This window comes from Amaranthus tricolor, chromosome 3 (assembly GCF_026212465.1).
Source record: "Amaranthus tricolor cultivar Red isolate AtriRed21 chromosome 3, ASM2621246v1, whole genome shotgun sequence".
NCBI lineage: Eukaryota > Viridiplantae > Streptophyta > Magnoliopsida > Caryophyllales > Amaranthaceae > Amaranthus > Amaranthus tricolor.
In genome coordinates, this window is record NC_080049.1 from 34,827,398 (window position 1) to 34,851,290 (window position 23,893).

The 23,893-nt window shown below is 34.1% G+C and overlaps 3 protein-coding genes across 6 annotated transcripts; 2 read left to right on the forward strand and 1 right to left on the reverse strand.

The window, feature by feature from the left end:
- The first annotated feature begins 463 nt into the window (after positions 1-463).
- LOC130808208 (mitotic spindle checkpoint protein MAD2) lies at positions 464-2,701 on the forward strand. The gene is made up of 7 exons (XM_057673680.1): positions 464-820; positions 915-930; positions 1,015-1,145; positions 1,245-1,365; positions 1,653-1,756; positions 1,881-2,002; positions 2,100-2,701. Exons 1-7 carry the CDS (start codon positions 748-750, stop codon positions 2,154-2,156), a joined length of 624 nt encoding a protein of 207 aa, XP_057529663.1. The 5' UTR covers positions 464-747; the 3' UTR covers positions 2,157-2,701.
- Positions 2,702-2,768: 67 nt separating this feature from the next.
- On the reverse strand, positions 2,769-12,203 carry LOC130808207 (trihelix transcription factor GT-4-like). The gene is made up of 5 exons (XM_057673679.1): positions 7,631-12,203; positions 6,030-6,068; positions 5,392-5,523; positions 3,767-3,991; positions 2,769-3,278 (listed from the first exon to the last, which is right to left on the reverse strand). The coding sequence occupies exons 1-5, from the start codon at positions 8,223-8,225 to the stop codon at positions 3,058-3,060; spliced, it is 1,212 nt and encodes a 403-aa protein (XP_057529662.1). The 5' UTR covers positions 8,226-12,203; the 3' UTR covers positions 2,769-3,057.
- Positions 12,204-17,429: 5,226 nt separating this feature from the next.
- On the forward strand, positions 17,430-22,789 carry LOC130808174 (uncharacterized). 4 transcript variants are annotated; one of them, XM_057673641.1, is made up of 3 exons: positions 17,430-17,646; positions 21,293-22,265; positions 22,509-22,789. In XM_057673641.1, the coding sequence occupies exon 2, from the start codon at positions 21,326-21,328 to the stop codon at positions 22,256-22,258; it is 933 nt and encodes a 310-aa protein (XP_057529624.1). In that variant the 5' UTR covers positions 17,430-17,646; positions 21,293-21,325; the 3' UTR covers positions 22,259-22,265; positions 22,509-22,789. The 4 variants fall into 4 exon arrangements, with proteins under 4 accessions (XP_057529624.1, XP_057529623.1, XP_057529621.1 ...); XM_057673640.1 differs by adding an exon at positions 18,241-18,616 and having other exon boundaries at positions 17,489-17,646; positions 21,293-22,789; XM_057673638.1 differs by lacking the exon at positions 22,509-22,789 and adding an exon at positions 18,492-18,616 and having other exon boundaries at positions 17,489-17,646; positions 21,293-22,421.
- Positions 22,790-23,893: the final 1,104 nt, after the last annotated feature.

The following is a 23,893-nucleotide window of genomic DNA, read 5'->3' on the forward strand; positions in this document are numbered from 1 at the left end:
TGCGAGCTTTCAAAACCCGACCCATGTAAAGCGCATATCAAGTTTAAAAGACCTTTATCCAACCCGACTCATATTCGTTTAAACTCAATCCGACCTGAATCTGGCCCATTGAACACACCTACACATGATATATGTAATTCATGAGAGGTTTTAAGTATATTCAACATATTCGACCGCACAGCGGCGCAGGGCCCCAAAAAATTAGGGGCCTCAATATTAAATTACTTTGTATATATGTTACGTGTTTGAAGCGAAAAAATTGTTAGAAAAATATTATAATTTTTAAAATTGTATAGGGCTTTTAAAGAATTTGTCAATTTTTGCTATGCTCCTAGTGTAATTTAAGCATTACCTGTTATGAAAAATCTACACACACGTGTGAAATTCTATTGACCGTTGCGTTGATCAGACATTTTTCAAATGAGTGACTGTTTATCTGAAAGTTGTGGTATAGTGGAGCCAATAACCCGGAAAAAAACTAGCCGTTAGTTCTTACCCTCCCTTTAATCTCCTTTTTTAGGAAGTTTTCGATTTTTCTTCTCTATAATCCAATCAATCAACTGAATCCCTAATTAGTAATTACAGTCCTCCAATTTTCTCTCTTCTTTTCTCTCATTTTAATTACTCAATTCAACTTCCACTTTAGTTCAATAACCCTAATTAATTTTCCCCTTTTGTTCTCTGTTTTCAATCAAATTAAAAACCGCCCAATTGAAATATATTGAAAAATTTTATTAGGGTTTTTCAATGGCATCAAGAACTGCTACTAAAGATATCATCACTCTTCGTGGATCTGCAGCAATTGTTAGCGAATTCTTTGGTAAATTTTCTTTCTTTCGATTCTCATTTCTTGGATTATTTTACCAATTACAAAAATCTCATATTTTTTAAAAAAAATTATTTGAATTTTTCAGGTTATGCAGCTAATAGGTAATACTTTAATCAACAAATAAAAACCCTTGATTTTTTCAATTTATTTTCATTGATTAAGTATTAAATAAGTTGTTTTATTAGTATTTTGTATAATCGAGGAGTATACCCAGAAGAAAGTTTTGCTAAAGTGAAGAAATATGGATTACCAATGCTTCTTACTCAAGATGAAGGTGTTAAATCTTTCATTACTAATATTACTGCTCAACTTTCAGGTACATTTTTCATAATTTCTAGGGTTTTTTTTTTGTGATTTAATAAAATTTTTTAATTAATTGAATTGATTTTATGGGATGTTTTATTTGTTGTTGTAGAATGGCTTGAAGCAGGGAAATTACAAAGAGTTGTTTTGGTGATAATGCAAAAATCTACCAGTGAAGTTCTAGAAAGATGGAATTTTAGCATTGAAACTGATAGTGAAGTTGTTGAAAAAGGGTAAAAAAAATTGAAAAAATTTTCCAACAATATTTTTACCCCAATGTCAATAAACGATTGTGGGTTTGGAGGAATCGGATACTAACCTCCTTATCTCCATCGAAGGGTACGGTGTGATGTCTTTCAATCCTCTCTAGACCCTGATCATAACTTATAAGAGCAGAATATAATTTAACTGAGTATGATGATGATATACATTATAGACAATCTTACTCTTATTAATGGTAACAAAAAGATTGTTTCCGAAAATAAGAAATATGTTAATTTTTGGGATGTGAATATTTCAGGGTATCAAGGGAAAAGAGTGACAAGGAAATAATGAGGGAAATACAAGCAATTATGAGACAAATTGCTTCTAGTATCACTTACTTGCCTTGCCTTGATGAGCCATGTAATATAAATTACTATTATATGATTTTCTTTTAATTTTAAGCTTAAGTGGGTTTATTTCATTTGTTTTTTGTATGATTATCTATAAAATTAATATTAATTTGATAATATTTTGGTATAAATAGGTGTTTTTGATGTGTTGGCATACACTGATCAGGATGTTGTTGCCCCTTTCACTTGGATTGAAAGTGATCCCAAATTGATTTCTAATCCTCAAATGGTAAAATTGCATTCTTTTGATACTAAGGTAAGAAAATGATGATCAAGCCTTAATGTTTCTGAATTTTGACTTTATGTATATATTATTAGTTTCTTATAATTCTGTTTTTTCTTCTTTTCTGTAGATTCACAAGGTTGATACTTTGGTTTCTTACAAGTATGATGATGAGGATGAAGAGTAAAAAGTGTTGTTTAGGCAAAGAAAGATCACTCCTATCATGTTATGTTGTGGGAAAGTAGTCAATTTGGTTATGTACCTAGGTGAATCATTGATTCATCATTTTGTATTTGGGTTTGATGTTTGTTGTTAAGTAATGATGAAATTACCTGTTATCATTCTATTGATCATACAAGAAACCACATGAAGTACAAACTTAGCGTGCTCGCTATAGAAATTTTCGTATCCACCGCCTATCTGTCAGTCACAGACAAATAATGACTGCCCAACGGCCAGTCCACCACCACAACTTACTCGTACTGACCTAAAATCATTGAAAAACCAAGTTTGCAAGTTACTCAAGAAAAGGCTAAATCACATATTCACCTCGTCAAAACGTACTTGGAATAGTATCATGTGGGTGTGTGGTAGGTTTGTGATAATTAGCTCGATATAAGGTGAGTAAGCAAAACCAACACCATATATAGCAGATGACTTTTCTTTCATATGTTCACCTTCTATAAATGAATGGTTTGTTTTAAAAAGCAAACATCATTTGTAGATTGCTACTTCACACGATAACAAATGAAAGTGAGCGACAGGTTTGTGATAACCAGCTCTATAAAACGGAGTGAGATATCACATGAACACAACAATGCCAGTAGTCAACCCCAATCTTTTAGGATGCTTTGACATTATGGTTATGATGTTGTAATAAGGAAAAATGCTGACAATCATATTGCACAAGGAGTTGGAAATGTGTGTATATACATTTGCCAGTTCTAAGGCAACCTATCTGTAGTTCTGTACATAAGTTCTTTTAAAATAAGTTGTCAGCAACGTTTTAGCAACTACGCTCTCAGGTAAAAAAAAATCTGTGCGAGAACAAAGAGATACAACGAGCAAAACCTCCAGCGGAGGACTTCTCAAGCCACACCACGATACAAATTATCTGGACGAAGGTCATCCAAATTATTGATATTCCTGTACCCATTCAGCTCACGAAGACATGACCATCCACGATGATGCATAAACTCACGGAACTCATCCTCCGTATAGAAGGTTTTCTCTTCAGTGTGGGCTATTGTCTGACTGGGATATGAAATGTGGTCCGACTCCTCATAATGGCACAATTTTATGGTCATACCTGAAAGCAAAGCAAATATTAACCAATAACCATACAATGAAAAACTACAAACAGAACACGTCCATAAGTAATTTTAGTATTAGTATTTTGTCCTAACACCACGAGAACGTTATAATCATCTTTCATCGTCCATCCCCATCCCCTCCCAAAATTACTATGGTGCATCATTCTAGAAATTCGGGTTCCCTAGATGGACAGTTGATGAGAAATGCAAGTCAAACCTACAAGGTGATTTACCCTCAACAGTTAACCCCAGTAGTGTCACATGATTCGCTAATCGCCTCTCGAGTTGTGAATCGAAAAAAGCAGATCATAGTCGGTTTAGGCTATTTTTGAACCATTTTGAGCGAATTGCGAATTCAAAAGCAAACTTAATAGCGAATCATGTTTCACTGAACCCCAAACGCGTGCTAAGTTTAGTTAATAGGTATGCACAAAGTATTCCTACCCGGGGATCTGAACTTTCAAAGCAATCTATTGAAACATACCTTCATCAAGGTGAAGAGTATAAATGCCTATAGGCATGTCCCTGTCAAAAGGACGAACAACCTGATCCTCATCCTCAAGCCAAAACGCACGCTTTGTCCTCAACCGAAATACAGATTTGATCACATCCTTGATAGCCTCGGCAGTGCCATCAATACCAACCCTTTTTGTATAATTCCCCCATCTGACGGTTATGACCCTGCCGCCATAAGAATGAGAATCATCACCTGTAAAAATAAAGTATTTTTAAAACACTTGTCACGAATGGCTTAATAGGGGAAATATAGGAATTACTTAGTAACTAATATCAAGTATTTAGTTAACTAGAGGAATAAGATTTCGAGAGAAAGTAGTATAAAAAGAAGGATATGAGAATGGGACCATTCATTTGTAATAGATTTGAGATGAGTTTATGACTCATTTAGGGAGGCCTCAAGCTTCTCGAATTGCCTGACTACTATCTCATTGTAATCATTCTTAGGTTACAATCAATCTACGATATACAATTATAAATATGCATTTAACGCTAATCTTTACATTTCAATATAGTTTCTGCTACTCTCGATCTTCAACGATCCATGGCTAACAAAAAGTACCCTACTACATCACATGTACTTTTCCACTAAACTAATACATTTAAAACCTAACATCTTATCTCCAAAATTATGTGTTTTATTAATGTTTTGAATTAATTTAGTCAGACTAATCAATGGATTGTCTATTTTCCAAACCATATATCACATACATGCAAAGCATCCTGATGGATTAAAATACAACAGGTCAAGTACTGTCCATTCATATAACCTCAGTCTGCACCTGACCAATGACCACCACAGCTGTTTGCAAACTCACAAGTCGCAACCATGTAAAATTTAACGCCCTCACATTTATCTAACTATTCAATACCCATTGGAACCATAATGCAAAAATGTTAACAGTCACGATCATGGTGATGGAAACATTGACAGCCCGTTTGATTAGTGGTACAAAATGGTGATAATGGGAATGATTCATAGTGTAAAATTTCATCCAAAGTTCCATGTCATTCCCATGGTAATAAAACTTTGATCATAAAAATGTTTTATTGTTTACAAATTTCCATTACAATCTAAGACCACCTCTCCCAAAGGTTGTGCATTGGAATGAAATTTATGAATAAAATGAGATGATTGAAGTTGGACAAGCATGGCCATCAAGGTAGCAAGAGATTTTTCCACCAAAATTACACTAGTTTTCATTCCGTTACCACCATTTAATACCGCCTACAAAACGGGCCGTAAAGGTAATGTGGTTGTCATATCGCCAAATGTCGGCCAAACCCATAAAATATCCCTTAAAGCGGCTTAAAACATGATTTTTTACACTTTTATGATGTGGGTAATATCGATTCTGTAATGTGGACTATACGATATGATGAGATTGGATCTCAAGTGCAGAACAATATGAAATTTTCATTAAGTGGATATAGGTTAATGTAAAAGAGAACCTCCAATTGGACAATAAGGACATTAAACTCCAATCATTTCAATTTATCATATAATAATTCTTCCCAAATTTCACACAAATATCAGAAAAATATATGTGGTAACAGTTTTAAGCACGAATCATTCCTTCTACGCAAGCTTACCATTCCCAGGAGCCTCCCGCCAAAATGACGGGGGAATACCTCCACCTGTTACAGCATCAGTGGTGGTGATGGCAAGAGGATGACCTTCGTGATCCACGCGCCTTTCCAAGTTCAATGTTGTCCTCCCATTAGCTGTGATGGAAAAGTGAGCAAAACTCATTGTGATTTTAAGATCGATCAACATATTTAAAAAGCATTAAAATGACGAGAAAAAAGTATGTTTAGAAAATACAACATGGTATTCATAAAACATAAGAAATGCAGGTGCAAACAAAATTGAGGGGTAAGGGGCAAGACGACTAAAAAAATTTAAAAAATTAGCAAAATCATCAACATTCTTTAAAACTTCTTTTCTGCATTAAAAGGGGTCGAATGTGAGTAGATTACAATGTACCCAAATATTCAATGTAGAAAGTGAACTAAAAAAAATTTCTTTCAAAGTACTGTAAGAACATGCTTTCGAAGTTGTGGCTTGCAAGTTTGTTGGACACAAACACTGAGACCAAGAAATGATAATTGGATTAGCAAAATCATCAACCATGACTTGATCAACAATGTGCTTATTAACCATCTAATGTGTTAGATGCAAACATTCTTATAATTCAAGATGTCAATCAAACAGGGTTTGATGATAGTACCTTCGATTGGTCCGAAAGGAATAGTTGCATCATCAATACCTGTAGTCACAATCAGCTAGTGTTACAAGGAAGCAGAGTATCAAATTTTGTACTTTTCAGAAACCAGCATTCAGGAAAGGGCAAGTATAACAAACTCATAAGCAGCAAAAGAGAACTTAGAGCAAGGTCAACATTGAGGAATTGTGTAACGCCTTCAAATTACGGATCAGATAACCTCAGCATGCAAAATATGCAGTGACACATTTAACACAAGCATGAAGCATTGGACAATAGAGGTATTGTATTATTATACCATAAATAATTTCATGCCATGTTTGGGAACGATGATTTCATTTGGAAAGTTAGAATTGGCTCAAATTTATTGTTTGGCAAATCAAATTTTTTTTAAGTACACTAATTTACTTCGGTAGAAGTAAAGAGCTCTAGCTAATTCATAAATGATCAAGACAATGTCTTTTTAAGTTTATTGTCTTTCAAAATGGAGTCCAATGGATCTTGTCATCACAATCAGATAAAAATAAAAGAGAGGATGACTTTAATCATGGTGTTATTAGCGTAGCTAAATTGTGTTTAGCTCCATTGAGATTAAATGATATACTAATCAAATGCAATTGTAAGGCTTAGAAGATTTGGATTCTACAAAGTTAGGGATGCTGCAGTTGGGAACATGCTGGAAGTAATCTTGTTAACATACCCAATCTTGCTCATAAATCAAATTTCTTGCAATCAACCATGTAGTCACACTCGCACATATTGCTCTAGTTCAAGCAGAAAGAGGATTTATCAGTTCAAATGTCTCAACAAGAGATGCTTGATCAAGGTTCAATTACATACACCCTGTGACAATAAAGTAGTGTTTCTGGTCCTGCACAATCCATCTAAGGCCAATTCAATTTCGTTATAATGGACCGTGGTTTTAACCATTCCACTTTGTAATTGTATAACACAAGGTGGACATACTTTATGGCAATGGGAGGAAGGGCTTTAAGCCACCAATGACTTATATAGTTTACACATCATCTTTAGCTCATCGGTGTGGGACAAACCATCCCAACACTACCCTCACATGCGAATCCTTATCAAATTCGCATGTGGAGCAATCAATTAGAATAGGAACACCATTCTTTTCGAACCTAGCATTATTTTTAATCGAACCTTCGGCTCTGATAACATGTTGAATTAAGCAAACTTATTGAAGCAAACTTATTGTGAATGCTAGTATATAATCGGAAAACACGTGCACACACTTCATAACCCATATTTATACCATCCCAAAACCAAATGGAAATGGAAGAGCTCCAATGAATTATATAGTATGCACACTATCTTTAATTCATCAATATAGAACAAACCATCCCAACAAAAAGTTTCAACCAAATTATAAAGCTATACACATATGTAATACCCCCAGAACGTAATAATTCACAATAACACTAACAAAATTAGTACAAATTGAAACTTGATCTAAAATTCAAAGAAGTTACAAGTACCTAATGTCCAAAATAACCTGAATTTGAAAATAAAGAAACATCCACATGCAATTTCACAATCAATTCTCAAAAAGACCCAAACACTAACTAGAGAAAAGGAAAAGGACAAACCTTTATCAGAAAACTGCATGAATGGATCAACCTTTGAAGAATGATTAACCCCATCACTATTATGACTAGGACTTTTATATCCAGACACATTAGAAGAAGTACAACGATTCCTTTCCCTTAAAATCTCCTCGATTTCTTTATAATAAGACATTTTCGCAGACCCATTTCCATTATTACCATTACCCATTAATTTTGCTTTCTTGAATTCCTTAAGCAAATTCCTCCACTTATCAGTACACATAGTTGGGCTTCTATCAAACCCTCCTTCCCTCATTTTCACCGAAATTTGCTCCCACAAATGCTTATTAGATTTCGATGTATTGAACAATGAGTCCATTTCTCTCCTCAATCCAATCAAATTCCGGGTTTCATCTTGAACCCAAGTCTCAGCTCGCTTCTTTGGGCCAGACGAGATGGGTAATCGATGGAGTTCATGGGTTTGTTGCTGTTGATGATGATGGTGACTGGGGACCACTTCGATCATCATATCATGTGGGTTGTGATCATCATCAGAGAATTCAAGGGATGATGATGGGGGTTTTGTAATTGGTGGTGGAGTGGTGGTGGGGTTATGACTTGTGTCTGAAATGTACATGAATCTTAATGGGTTTTTTGGATGAAAGATAGAAAAAGAGAGTGATTAATGCTGTTATACAGAGGGGAAATGGAATTTTGAGAATTAGGGTTTTAGGGGATTTGTAAATTTGGATTGAAATTGAGGAGGAAGTGAGGTTTTGAGGAATTTCAGCATTTTGGGAAACTTGGGATTTTGGGGGTGAAGATCAGGTGTTGCAATGTTGAGTAAAGCTAGGGTCCTAGTTGTAAACTTGCAGCGACCACCTTGCTAGTTGCTATGTTCTCTTTCATTTTCCCTTCTTTTGGCCTTTAGGTGACATGTCACACAGTGCGTTTGGGAATTCCTATTAGTTGTTGACCGTTGTTTTTTTTAGTTTTTTGTTTGACCAGATAAAATATTAGTCATTTTTGTTGACTTTCAAGCTAACTGAAAAAGTTAGCTCTTATATATAGAGATGTATGATAAATTTAGGTATTAATTTTTAGCTATTTATTAGAGAAAAAGTAGATTAACAAGTCAAAAGTCAATAAAAACCCAATATAAAAGCTAACTACCAAACACCTTCAGCGTTCATCTCTCCCACTTGATGAGACTCTAACTTTCATTCTTTGATTTTTTTTTTCTTTCATCTTGTTAAATTTGCTACAACAAACCAAATAAAAATTAAGGAAAATTTACTTTTAAAATTATTTTTCTTTGGTTGAATCGAATTGTTTTTAACTTGTTAAACAGACTAATAAATTATCCAAAGAAAAAATTACCACTTTTCAAATTGGTGTTCGTGCTTATTTTATCTTTAAAATTTAAGAAAACTATGAAAAAAAAGTACTTAAAAAAATAGAAAAAATTAATATTAAAACTAACTTATTGCTGCCCATCTGTTCACCAACCACACTTCCATTCACCTCCCCAATTGACCACCATAAACCACTCTCCATTACTAGTGTTTTATCAATCACATCCTCTTTATCTTCTCTCAGCTCCTGTTGGAACTATTATAATTATATTGTACGTTGTATGGCAGTGTGGCTAATATTAGGTTTGGGCTCTTTTATTTGTTAGTGTCTTTGAGGCCAACTCTTCTAATATGTATATATATATATATATATATACAAGAGGAAAGGCTTCAATTGGCAGCCAAAAGCCAAAAAGAACGTGAAGATATTCGTGCAATGGTTGTTAAAACAGGAGTACAATTTGCTGGCTCACGTAAGACTGATGGGGTTGATAAATCAGTACTAGTTTGTACCCATTTTCATCGAAGAGGTCATGATGAGACAACTTGTTGGTCTAAGCATGGTTATCCCGATTGGTGGGAGCATCGTGCTCCTCGCGGTAGGGGTCGTGGTTCTAATAGGGGAGGTCGTGGTATGCGATTTACCCAGTCTATTTTGGACTAGCCTGCTGGTTGTGGCAAGGGCGATTTAGCTGCCAATGTAGCTGCTATTACAGGGGTCGATTATGGTGGTGGATCATTAGTAGAAACCTTACCCGGAATGACAAGTGCACAATGGCAACGCCTACTTGATATGCTTGGTAATTCCAATTTGAAAAATAATCCTGATTGTTTGAGTGTTGAGTTATCTGATTCTGTTTGGCTTATTGATTCGGGTGCTTCGCGCCGTTTTACTTGCAAATTTGATTTATTGCATAATTTGCGTGAGATGACTGAATGTTCAGTTGGCCTTCCGGATGGTAAGAACACAATAGCTACCAAGAAAGGAGATGTTCATTTGACCAAAGGAATTGTGCTTAGGGACGTTTTCTGTGTTCCACAATTAAATTGCAATCTTATTTCTGTGACTCAACTATGTGATGATCTGAATTGTTTAGTTTTTTTCACTAAGACGTTGTGTGTTATACAGGACCAACACTTGAGGATACTAATTGGAGTAGGAGAACGGAGAGATGGACTTTACTACTTTTGAGATGTTCTATAAGAATACATGCTTTGAATATGGATGGGGCAACTCCTCCAACTTCTCTAGAATTGTGGCATCGTCAACTTGGACATCCTTCTGAGAAAGTTGTGCAGTCCCTTCCCTTTATTAGTAGGTCTAGTAGTAGTTTTAATAAAGCTTGTGATGTTTGTCATCAAGCAAAACAACCAAGAAATACTTTTTCGATTAGTGATAGTAGAGCTACTATTAAGTTTGAAATTATTTATTGTGATCTTTGGGGACCGTATTATACTCCCTCTTCTTTTGGTGCTACATATTTTTTGACCCTTTTGGATGATTATTCTAGAGCCATGTGGGTATTTTTGTTATTTGATAAAACTGAGGTCAATAAAATGTTTGGTTCTTTTTTTGCTATGATTAACGGACAATTTGATGCAAAGGTTAAAGTTGTATGCAGTGACAATGGCACTGAATTTAAATGTGTGGCAGATTATTTTAGTATAAATGGCATTTTGTTTCAGACCTCTTGTACAGACACCCCTCAACAAAATGGGAGAGTCGAACGAAAACATCGACATATCTTAAATGTAGCCTGAGCTTTAAGATTTGAGGCTAATCTTCCTTTATGTTTTTGGGGCGACTGTATTTTAACTTCTAGTTAGTCGAACTCCTTCTGCTTTGCTTAATAATAAAACACCCTATGAATTGTTATTTGAGACTCCTCCTTCTTTCTCTGAATTGCGAGTGTTTGAGTGCTTGTGCTATGCATATAGTCATAAGTCAAAGAGAGACAAGTTTATGAGTCGTAGTCGCAGATGTATTTTTTGTTGGGTATCCTCAAGGAAAAAAGGGGTGGAAACTTTACGATCTTGACACAGGTGACTACTTTATATCAAAGATGTTAAATTTTATGAGAATGAATTCCCCTTTGCTCAAGCTCATAATGCTCCTTCTTCCTCTTATAGTGTCGTTCGCCTTTTAAGAATTTTGAAGACGATTTTTTGTATGAAAATCTTAGTGACAATGACAATTCCCAAAGAAATATCAATGACACTTTTTCTAATCTTAGTGTTAATCGTGAGGAGTGTGATGTCCTTGATGAAACATGTTTTGTTGAGGAAGAGCAAAATGGTCATGCAGGGATCCTTGTTGCTAACGATTTAGCAACTGATGTGCCTCAAGAAGGAAGCAACTAGTGTCTGAGGTATGACAATGAGAAAGACTCCTCTGTAGGTGTTCCAGTAGGTAGATTTGTTGATGTGCCGCATATTAGTGAGTCGAGGGAAGAGGCAGTGGCCATTCCCAATGTTCATGCAGGTGAAGCTACAGGAAAAGGAAAGCGAAAAAAATTCCCCTCTACAAAGCTACATGACTATGTCACGAACACAGTTCGACTAGTAAGTCCATCTCCCCCTGCATCATCATCTACTCCGATTAAGTCCTCAGGTATGTCTTATCCTATCACACATTTTGTAAATTGTGAACGATTCTCTGTGGGCCACAAAAACTTTCTTGCAGTTGTTAGTGTAGGTGTTGAACCTCGATCTGTCAAAGAAGCTATGAAAGACCCTAAATGGAGGGATGCTATGCAAAAAGAGATTAGCGCTTTGGAGGATAATGAAACATGGAGTTTGGTAAGCTTACCTCCCGGGAAGAAAGCTCTTGGTAGTCTATGGGTATACAAAATAAAGTACAATTCAGATGGCAATATAGAACGTTTCAAAGTTCGTCTCGTGGTATTTGGAAATCACCAAGTAGAAGGCATTGACTATACAGACACATTTGCCCCAGTGGCTAAGATGACTATTGTCCGTGCATTCTTAGCTGTTGCCGCTGCTAAAAATTAGAAACTGCACCAGATGGATGTACATAATGCTTTTCTACATGGGGACTTGTCGGAGGAACTGTATATGAGAATGCCTTAGGGTTTTCACAGTGGGCAACCTGGCGAAGTGTGTAGACTTCGGAAATCACTTTATGGTTTGAAACAAGCACCTAGATGTTGATTCTCAAAGCTGGCAAGCGCACTTCGCACTTTTGGATTTGTCCAATTGTACTCTAATTACTCATTATTTACCTATTAGAAAAATACAATTCAACTTAATATACTAGTGTATGTGGATGATTTGATCATTTTGGGGAATGATACGGTTGCCTTAATTGCTTTCAAAAATTATTTGTGTTCTTGTTTTCATATGAAAGACCTTGGTGCTCTTAAATACTTTTTGGGGATTGAAGTTGCTAGGAATTCTGATGGCATTTATCTGTGTCAACAAAAATATATTCTTGATATCATTGTTGAGTCAGGTAACCTTGGCGGTAAACCAGCTGGTTCTTCTATGGAACAGAATCACCAGTTGGCTCGTTCTACAAGTCCCCTTCATGATAATGTTGATCGGTATCGAAGATTAATTGGATGATTTATGTAACACCCCAAAATTTTGGGCAAGTTTTATGATTTAGTTTACCGTAAAATGATATTTTGTTAATTCTTATAGGTTACTTTAAACTAAAAATATAATTTTCAAAGTGGGTTAAATAAAATAATTATAATAAAATAAAATAAAATATGTTAGTTTTATTTAATTAAGGAGTTAACTAAATTTATTATTATCAAACAAAAAAATAACTAATTAAATAAATTGGTTTGTGAATATTAAATGTAATATTTAGTACAGGAATAGAAAGATCATATGAATAATTAGACATTATTAGTAAAATTATGGTAATTAATTTAATTATAAAATAAAAACCTTTCACTTTATATTCCTCATTAATTCTCCTAATTGAACATAATAATATCTAAATTAATCATAATTAATTGATGATAAAAATAAATTAATAAAAAAAATAATAAACCTTTCAATTATATCTAGGTAGAAAAGGAGATGGGGTGGAATATTGATTTGAGAAAAAATTTCCACGGCTCTCAAGATTACATATCACAAAGAAATTTTTTTTCTCTTTCTCTTTTGTTTTATTTCCTTTTCATTTCATATTCCAAAGAAAGTTATAATTTAAAATGGGTTTTAAGTCTTATGCTTGGGATGAAATGGGAATTAGCCACGGCATTACAAGACTACTTAAAAAAAAAAAAAAAAACTTTCATTTCTCTTTTTACTCTAACAATTCACATACTTTGTTATTATGAGTATCTTCTATTTGAGTTAATTTTGGGATAAAAAAATGGTCATCAAGGTTGGTTATTTTATCAAGGTCATATACTTGTATTGAAGAAATTATTTTATACAAGGCCATTGGAGGATTATTATTTTTCTAAGGCTATTATTTAATTCTTTATATCTTCTCTGATTGAAATTCATATAAAGGTAACTGGTTTGACCTATCTTCTCTTAATTCATATATGGTTGTATTTTTAGTTATATGAGATATTTAAAAATGTATAAATAAATAATATGCTAATTTAGGGGTAAAAATAGTACATATTAAATCACTCTAAATTTTGTTATTATTGTTTTTTTTATAATACAGTATGATGTTTTAATAATTACTTAGACTAAAAAAAATTGTATGTTAATTTATTTTATATATATATATATATACACGCTTGGGTTAATTGTTGTCGTTCCGGTACTCAGTGGTGTAAGACAAAGAAGGCATCCACTGCTTGTAATATTTGAGAAATTAATAATTTAGAAAGAGAAAATTTTAAATATATATATAAAAAAAATTAAAAATTAGAACAAACCCCTTCCATTCACGGTTATTTCAACAAAACCAAACTCCTTCTTCTTCACCTTCCACCTTAAAATTCCAAACCCATTTCCTTAAAAAAATTCCAAAACCATTTTCGAAATCCTTCCTCCTTCATTTTTGGTTTCGACATTCTTGAAACACGAACTGTAACACCTTCTTCCTCCTTCTGATAATTTCAAATGCCAACAAGCAGGATTCATTCTCAACTCTTGCTCTTGATTCTCGATGAAACAGGTCCTTCATCCTCTTCCTCTTGATTCGAACTCGTTCCTTCCCTCTTCCTTCTTCTCTGAGCAACAAAATCGGGCAGCAAACCCAACATTCATTGAGGTCGCGAACACCACTTCTCACGGTGGTTCTGCAACCTTAATCGGCGTCCCCTGATCTCTTGATTCTAGCATTGGAGTTTCTGAAATCTGATAAGGAAACAATCTCCATCTTCAATAGTTGTCTAATTCTTGAATTAAGAACAATAGGCATTTCACAAACTCCTAATAATTTTCTCAATGAAACTGAAACAGCCGCAGCCTCGAACAACATTCGCAATTTCGAACCACAATCGCAACTTTCAATTTTCTGATTTTGTCGCCTATCAAGATTGGTAAGTTCTATCTATCAGACTTCTTATGTAATTCTAAGAGTTTTAGATCGTTGTTTCTGTTTTCATTGCATTTCTTTTCTGAGCAAAGAGACTTGTCAAAAGGGACCAATTCATGATTTCTTAATTATAACCGATTTAGCCTTTTGATTAAACAAACGAGATCTAGTAGCAAATTAGTGAATCTTCTCTAAAAATAATGTAATAAGTTTTGTTCCTTTTAAGTTTTATACAATTTAAGGTTTATGAGGTTTATATTATTGTTATTATTTATTTAAGAGTACGTGACAACCGTCTTAACAGTTATTTCCGCAAACCTTTCTTGTTTTAGAAAGACGGGTTGTTACAACTTATTTATTTGGCTTTTACTCGTACTGATTTGGCATATTCTGTTCATATTTTATCTCAATTCTTGCATGCTCCTCAGAAAGATCATTGGGATGTAGCTATTCCAGTCGTGTGGTACTTAAAAGGTTGTTCGAGACAAGGTATTTTACTTCGTTCTGATTGTGATTTGACTTTGAGTGGTTGGTGTGATTTTGATTGGACTAGTTGCCCTCTTACAAGACGTTCTCTATCTGGTTGGCTGGCTTTCTTAGGACGTTCTCCTATCTCTTGGAAAATTAAAAAACAAGTCACAGTTTTTAGGTCTTCTGCTGAAGTTGAATATCGTTCAATGGCTGCCATTACTTGCGAACTAAAGTGGTTGAAAGGCTTATTGTTGAGTTTGGGGGTGCAACATCCTAAAGCGACGCACCTTTATTGTGATAGTCAATCAGCATTGTACTTAGCTCAAAATTCGTTTTTCATGAACGTACCAAACACATTGTAGTTGATTGCCATTACCTGCGTAATGCTATTCAAGATGGTACAATTAGTCCTTCCCATGTTCCCACCACTGCACAATTGGCAGATATCTTCACTAAAGCCTTAGGTCACAATTAATTTTTGTTTTTTCTCCGCAAATTGGGCATTTGTGATCTACATGCTCCAACTTGAGGGGGGTGTTGGGATTATTATATATATATTGTAAGTTGTATGGTTAGTATTAGGTTTGGACTCTTTTATTTGTTAGTGTCTTTGAGCCCAGCTCTTCTAATGTATATATATCATTTGCTTCCCTATTGTAAATTGTGAGATCACATTAATATATATAATTATATATATATATATATATATATATATATATATATATATATATATATATATATATATATATAACTTTTCTAACAGACCCCCAAAAGGAACTTAATTGATGTTTCTTTGGTTGGTATTATTTTGATATAAAATTTATGATTACAAAACCAAATTCTTATCAACAAATATTCCAAAATGAGAGTTTGTAATTGGAGAAAAAATAAATAAAAAAAATTGGTAAAGAATACAAACAAGGTCCCCTTCTCTGACGTTATGTGTTCTTGGTGTCAGGGTGGTTTTAGGTTTTGCGCGAGTGTGGGCGAGTGATCTAGTGTGTTGATTGTGGGCTGAAGTCCACTGGCATTAATAGGGGTAGGAGGCATAGGTGTGTAGGTGAGAGTTGGAGGAGGGTGGCACTATGGGGGAGTTTTGGGTGTTGGGTTAGGCAACGATGGTGTTGAGAAGGGAAGCTGGAAGCAGAAGAGAGCTAGCAGTGGTGGTGGTGGTTAGAGTTTCAGTCAGAGGTGGCAAAAACATGAGGAACTTTTTTTTTTTGAATAAAATTAAGTTCAACTACTGACAGCGTGAGGCATGTCATTTTCTTTTCTATCAAAAATTGGCAAGGGTTACAAATTACAAGCAATACACCTTTAAAAGAAACGATTAGGTAAAGGTGGTTTTTTTTTTCAAAATAAACAAAAAGGTTGGATTTTTGATAGAAAATCACCTAAAAGTGAGATTTTTTAAACGTAAATTTTCCTAATCATAAAAAGAAAGATTTTTTTGAAAGTGTTTTAACAGATTTAAAGAAAACGAGAAAATATGCTGTGACATTACAATAATAATATATGATGGAGTATTTGGTGTTGTCAGTTGGCTTTTTAAGTTGATTTGTTTGATTGCCTGAAAGTATTTTCATTTCTACTTAAAAATTAACTTTTTGGTTGGTTGAAAAGTCATTTATTCATTTATCAAATATTTTTTTTGTCTTTTTGATCCGCTAACAAGCCAAAAGATAAACAACAAGTCTTGTATGAGACGGTCTCACCGTGAGACGGGCCCATACAAGCAGCCTAAAGTTAAACTTACATAGCAGTTAACTAAATAAAAACAATTTTTTTTCATTAAAATTTAAGAAATTTAAAATTAGATCGATCCACATTAAGCCATCTCACGGTGAGACGGTCTTACGATCTTAATAAAAAACTAACTAAATGATGATGTAGCAAACATCGAGATATTGTAATGGATTGTGTTAAACATAATAAAAGGTTGTATCATACCAAGCATGATAATTGATAATAGGTTGCGTCAAGTTAAAATAATTTAAATTTGAATTTTTGAGAGGCAAAGGTCACAAACTTTTGATAGTAGGTTGAATAAGGCTAATTAAAATAAAAAAAATTTAACTAGAATTGTGAAAAATATTTTATGAGAGGGAAAATGATTTCTCAACTACCTTTTCCATTGTAAAATAAAATTTTCCATGCCCTTATCAAACAATCAAACGAGAATATATTTTATTTTTGTTGTATCAATAATCTTCCATATCTAATCTTTCAAAATCTTATTTCAGTGAAAAAATATATTTTTATTTAAATAATATTTCCGCCGTTTCAATTTACTTCTAACGTTTGTTTTTTTTATGCAGTTCAATGCACTAATTTAATCCTTAATATCTCTAATTACGTATGATAACAAATTATAAAAATTTGATATTAATAATTTTTACAATGAGACGAATCAAATAAAATATTACTCGACTATGTTTTAACTTATAAATTAAAAACTAATTACAAATTAAAAATGATAAATTAATTAATATGATAGTGAGGAAATATGAGTTTAATTTTTGTTGCCCAATGCCTACTTTGATAAAAAAAAAAGTTTGACCTATTAGTAATCTAGTATCACAAATCACAATTACCATCAAGTCCCACAGATATTATTCCCATTTGCCAAAGAACAGCAGAAGCCTGAGCCCTTAATTTACTGGGTTTGGGTGATATAAAGCTCAAACATTTCAATTCCATTTTGATATTTTACTTGTACTTCTTTTACAACATCAGCCCAACTCTTCAATCAGGTATTTCATCAAACACTTTATCTTCAATTTTATTGAATTTCATCACTTCCTTTATAATCGCGCTACGATTGAGTTTTAAGATTGCAATTGGTTTGAACTATTTATTGACGTTATTGCATTAGAAAGGTCTTATTTTATCTGTTAATTGCTTAACTTTTGAAAGAATATGGTCTTTTACTCATTTCGGATACTGGGTTTCTCTTATGGGTTAATGTTTGTTGGGTATATTTATAATTGAGCTTCATTTGAGTGTAATTCATGTTGAAAATGTTAGTAAGGGCATTTTTATGAACGTTAGTTTTGAATTAAAGGGTAGTTTTGAGGTTGTAACCGTCTAGAGCCCAATTTATGAAGTCGTCTAAAGTTTGAGTTAGTCGTCTAAAGTTTGAGTTAATCCTTATTAATTAAAAATTAATATTTGCATAAATAGCTTCTAGCATGAATTGAACTTACAGCATTAGATTTTTCCATGATTATTAAACTATATAGTTGAAGAAAAAATAACTAACACTTTATTTATGTGCCCAAAAATTGTTAGGAACAGCACTAGAATTACTCGTAATTGATTATGTGTTGCTGAATGAATTGTTGTAGCGCCGATTGTGCTCAAAATACTACTTGAGTATCAAGAACAATGATAATGGTACTGAATATACGATTGTTATTCCATAATCTTTTGTTGGAAAATTTGTGAATATGGTGAATACTTGTGTCATTTGGTTTGAACTTTGAAGTAACCTGTAATGTGTGAGCATGGGCGTTTTCACCAATCAGAATTCTCTCAAACACTCTCCCTTCTCTCTCTAAATGATAAAACCTAAAATAAGCAAAAACTACCGCCACAGCACAGCCTCTGCCGCCGGCCAGCCGCCTGTGTGCTGTCGCTGCTACCTTTCGGGCTTGGCAGTCGGCTGTCACCAATCAAGTCACAAAACAAACCCTAAAAATCAGAATTTTGATTTCTTTTAAGGTAAGATCTTTATGTTCTAATCTTTAATCTTAATCTTGATGTTTTAATCTTAAAACTTAATCTTAATCTTGAATATTATTAGAATTTAATTCTTGATTTTTTTGTTTATCTTCTTGAATTATTGAATATTTGTTAATTTTAATGTGTTTGTCGATTAATGTTAATGTGTTTATTTATCTTGAATAATTGATAGGTGTTTAAGTCGAAATAAAAAATACACAAAATGTAACTTTTTCTACAAAATCGAGGAAGTTTTATTTGAGCTTAATTCTTGAAATCAATACTGATATCTCATAGCTATTGCTTATTGGTAGTGTTTAATTCACTGAAGCCACGCATATTAATGAATGGGATAGAGCCCAGGAAGAGTGCAATGAGTCTGAGTATCAAATATCAATGAAATCTTGGAGAGTAACTACCCTTGTCACTTAGTCTCTATACTCATTGCTTCAACAATGGCGTCCTGTATGTAGTTGCTGGGTAGCACTCTTTAATTTACCTCTATTTTCCCAAATAGTTATTTTGTCCCCAAATACGCTATGTAGTCTCCGTGAGTGAGAAACTTCTTTTTGGCTAAAATATGATGTGCTGCTATATTTTAAATTTCCACTTTCTCAAGGGTTTGTACCAGTGTATGCTCTGGCTCCAATTTTGAAACAGAATTGTGAACCTAAGTTTGTTCCTTGTATATTTGAACAATTGTAGTTTGTTCATTACCTTTTATATATTATTTTAGCTTTGTCTTGGGATTATTGCGCTTCTACATGTCCTTTTGTAGAAATAAAAAATATTTTTGTTGTTAATTTTACAAATAAAACTCGGCCGAAATTTCATCCAATTGTTGATGCCCCATGAGATTTTGAACCTTGGATCCGCCACTATATTGGACTTTTAACCTATGAATAGAGTGGTTATTTTTAGATTTGAGACTAAACTGTACATTTGGACTATTGGTTATTTGTGAGTTCGTTTGGTAACTTTGTGAATGAGTAAAGTTGCTGTTGTTATTGATGAATCTGGGATTGTATAGGACATTTGTAGTATGGATGTCTTGTGAGTTTGATTTGTAAATTTGTAATAGACTGGCTGTTGTAATTGGTGAATTTTGTACTACGTAGGATATTTGAATTTGGGACTATTGATGAATTGGGAATATGATTAGTTTTGGTGCAAGCCGCAAGGTGATGTTTTCTTGAATACATTATAATCTTGCGCCCTTCTTTCCCTGCATTGCTGGCTTCATGACTGGTATCATCAGGTTACTTATATTTTTCCGTTTGAGGGTTGGCATTTTTTGGACGAAAAATCATGGATTCTATCTATTCATGGGATGATGCTGAAAGAGATCTGTCTCAAAGATGACATATTATGTTGTTACTGTATATGAGTGTGTATATTTCATTGGTCAAATCTGAAGAATCTTGCATATGTGAATGGTGTTGGTGTTGGAATGCTGTAGGGGAATAAGAAGATTCTAATGATTGTGTATGTAGGGTGCCAGCAACTAACAAAGGCAGAGATTAGTTGTTTATGTACTGAGGGGGTCTGAGGACATAATACAACCAGACAAAGGAAATGAATCTTTTGACCGACTTAAGACATACTAGGGTGACAGGTTTTGAATAGAAAGAAGGGGTAGGAGACTGATGGATATTTTTTTCTTTTTTTTGTATGACTGAGGAAGATTTGTAGAGGAAAACACAAGCCTACTTCTCGCTTCGTTCCATGGCCTTATACTTGCCCGCCACTGATGCTAACCAAGCTCACCTCTATGCCTATAAGTAAAAAACAACTTTTTGAAACTTTCTAATGGATCGTTGTGCCTATCACAGATGGTCCTCATAAGAATTCCAACTCACACTAAACCAGTAATCCTCTTAATCTGAACTAGCCTTCTGTATTACCTTTGATTTCCTATATCATCCTCTGCCTCTAACTGCTAAAAAATTTATCCTGTAACTTCTGTGCACCAAGTTCTTATGACGATTAATTGCATACTGTTATCTTTATAACATGCTTTATTTTTCCAAACCAATGCAAGTATGCGCCTTTCACTATACATTTAACCATACCAGCATCCAAGACGAAAATCCAATCAATGAAATATTTGTTTTGTGTACACTTAATTACCGACTTTCCCAAAGAGTATAAATGTTCACTTATCTGCTGCTAATATTCCCCCACATTCTATTTTGGCGCCTCAAATTCAGGTTATCAGTTGGGTAATTGTGCTTTTTCCAAAAACTTGATAAACAAAATGTAGAAATAAATTGACATGATTTGTTTAAGTTAATTTCTCTTTATGAATTACTAGACTTTACATTATCCCAATGTCATTATGGAACTCCCACCTAGGCGGGGTTTGAGGGAGTTATGTATACAGCCATACCATTGTGATAATGTAGAGATTATTTCCGATTGAACTTTATTGACAAACATCGGTAACTGCACATAAATAAGACGTGGACATGATTTAATGAGCCATTTACTATTGTCCATTTTAATCCTGAATTAAGAACTATATGAATATGGCTCCATTGAAAATGGACTGTGGACTTGACTTCTATAATTTAAAATTTATGTGAAGTCAGAACCAATGTGAATATGATATTATTATTGTGTTACTGGTATTTCAAAGTACAATTAAACCATCAAAATCCTGTCTGTTTATTTTAGGGGAATTGCTTAAAACACCCGAGTCTTCCAGTAATGAGAAATGCCTACATGTCAAGATTCTGCAGCATTCATTACACTGCTGTTACTCCATTGCTGTCACACAGAAAACTTGTTCTTGAACTGTCTAGAGACTTCTCCTCCTGCAGTTCATTAATTGTAGCTCCTTCTAGTTCTCCAATTTGCAATCGCTCCTTGTTAGTGTTGACAGCTCAAATCTCCCTGTCTGATACAACACAACGCTCTGAAGAGTGGTTCGCCCTCCGCAAGGATAAGCTTACTACAAGCACATTCAGTACTGCTTTGGGATTCTGGAAGGGGACTCGCCGAGCTGAGCTGTGGGCTGAAAAGGTCTTTGCTTCTGTGCCTCAATGTCTGGAAGCTTCTAGCATGCGGGCCATGGAGTGGGGTGTTGTCAATGAATCAGTAGCCGTTGAAAGGTATAAGAGCATCACTGGGCAGGATGTCAGCTTCATGGGATTTGCAATTCACGCTGAGCCAAGCTTTAATTGGGTAGGTGCTTCTCCAGACGGTCTTCTGAGTTGCAGTCCCGAGGACGGTATCCTTGAAGTTAAATGCCCATATAACAAAGGGAAGCCTGAACTAGCACTGCCTTGGTCAAAAATGCCTTTCTACTACATGCCCCAAATCCAGGGTCAAATGGAGATTATGGACCGAGAATGGGTAGATTTATATTGTTGGACGCCTAATGGGAGCTCGATATTCAAAGTACGTAGAGATCGGGGGTATTGGGATCTCATTCATGGAATTTTACACGAATTTTGGTGGGGAAATGTAATTCCTGCTAGAGAAGCCTTAACAGACGGTGGGGAAGAAGCAGCCAACTACTATAAACCAGCACCAAAACACAGAAAGACTGGCGAGGTAGTAGCCAAGAGTATCAGGCTAGCAGCCGAAGCTAAATTATTGTGCAAGGAGATTGCTGGTCACATTGAATTTTGTACATAGGTGCAAGGTTGTATTTTTTCATGGGTCGATATTAGTTAGCCATAGGTGCTAAGTTGTATTTTCTTTTTCGAATCTTGAGTAAATTATGTTGTCAAACTATAAATCATATTTTGGGAGTAATTGGGGCGATTTAAAACAAAGAACTCTTTCTCCTTTGGCATCCTTTATTTTGTTTTTACCAATTACTGTTATTCTGTAGTTTTCTTAAGACAACGTTGTCACTTATATTCTCTTTATTCTCTTTATGCAGGGTTCTTATATGTTTGGGGTAAAATCGACCGCATTTTTCTAGTCCTTCATGTGAAGAGAGTACGGGTATGGATTGTCTGTCATCTTCACTCACCCAGACCCTGCTTTCGAGCAGAACAATAGGTATGATGATGAATGATGATGATGCTATAAGATAAGTATATAAATGGATGTATTCTTCTTTTAAAAATTCCCTATTCTTGGTTTAATTGTAATACGTGATCCTGATCTTTCTCCAAATATTGTAGATTGTGAATGAGACTTGGCACTAATCTTGAGGATTGTATGAGGTGAATATTAGATGCTCTTAAAATAGCAAGTCTTAATTTGACATTAGGTCAAAGATTTGGTGCTGAATTGTTGATAGAATCAACAAATTTATAGCTGAAAAATGACAAATATTGCATCACCTAAATTTGGTTAAGTAATATTTATTTCTTTTATTATCTTACGATCACGGAAGATTACTCAAAATACTAGGGAAAATATGGAATTCAAACCCCCCAAGGATGATCATTTAGACAACGACAAAAACAATGATGACAACAACAATAATATCGACGATAAGAACAACAAGCCGGAGTCGACACCGACCAATGATGATGAGAAGAAGAAAGAGGGCAACAAATCTGTCATTAAAAGATTTCAGGAAAGAGTCTTCAAATTATTTGGCAAGAAATCTGCAACTTAACGCATTATTATTATCACGTTAATTTCCGTAAATTGACCCAAAATTAATCATAGGGTCCTCAAAATTGATTGATAATTTACAAAAATATAAAACATTTTCTACTTGACATATTTAACACATTTTATGATTTTTCTTTGAAATTTTAAGTATGATTTGCAGTTTATGGTGCACCTTGGCACCAGTGTGAGCACCGCCCAACCCCGTACATTGATCCACCACTGGCTAATTTCCATGGAAATTTATCTTGTTATTGATTTCTTGGTAGTTTTGTATAAATTTATTGCTTCATACATTTTTTTTGTTGCAGTAATTATAATTTGTTCTTGTTTGATCTTTGTCTATTTTGTTAGTTTGTTTGGCCATATTTGTTTCGGGTTATAAGGTAGGATGGAAAAGGAATCAATGAGAATGAATACTAATTTCGTTTGAAAAATATAATATTTATGGTCAGTTAGAAAACCTGATTTTTATATCTTTGTTTGGCCATTAATTTGTTGGCAACAAATCAACAACCATAAAGGTTGATTGGTTGACAAGATTATCATTGAATAAGAAATGATAATTCTTTTTAACTTTATGACTGCATTATTTTTATCGCTCTCAACAAACCATAAATCATGAGATTTTCAACCAAAGAAGATAACTAAGATGCTCGAAATAAATGGTTGATTTTTTCAAAAATTATACTATTGTTA

Excerpts from the sequence above, each read along its gene's own strand:
- LOC130808208 (XM_057673680.1), top strand. The coding sequence starts at position 748 with ATGGCATCAAGAACTGCTACTAAAGATATCATCACTCTTCGTGGATCT. Across the intron at positions 1,757-1,880 it reads GCCTTGCCTTGATGAGCCAT|GTGTTTTTGATGTGTTGGCA; the intron begins GTAATATAAATT and ends TGGTATAAATAG. Across the intron at positions 2,003-2,099 it reads TGCATTCTTTTGATACTAAG|ATTCACAAGGTTGATACTTT; the intron begins GTAAGAAAATGA and ends TCTTTTCTGTAG.
- LOC130808207 (XM_057673679.1), bottom strand. The coding sequence starts at position 8,225 with ATGTACATTTCAGACACAAGTCATAACCCCACCACCACTCCACCACCA. Across the intron at positions 5,524-6,029 it reads TCCTTTCGGACCAATCGAAG|CTAATGGGAGGACAACATTG; the intron begins GTACTATCATCA and ends TTTCCATCACAG. Across the intron at positions 3,992-5,391 it reads GCGGGAGGCTCCTGGGAATG|GTGATGATTCTCATTCTTAT; the intron begins GTAAGCTTGCGT and ends TTATTTTTACAG.
- LOC130808174 (XM_057673641.1), top strand. The coding sequence starts at position 21,326 with ATGAGAAATGCCTACATGTCAAGATTCTGCAGCATTCATTACACTGCT.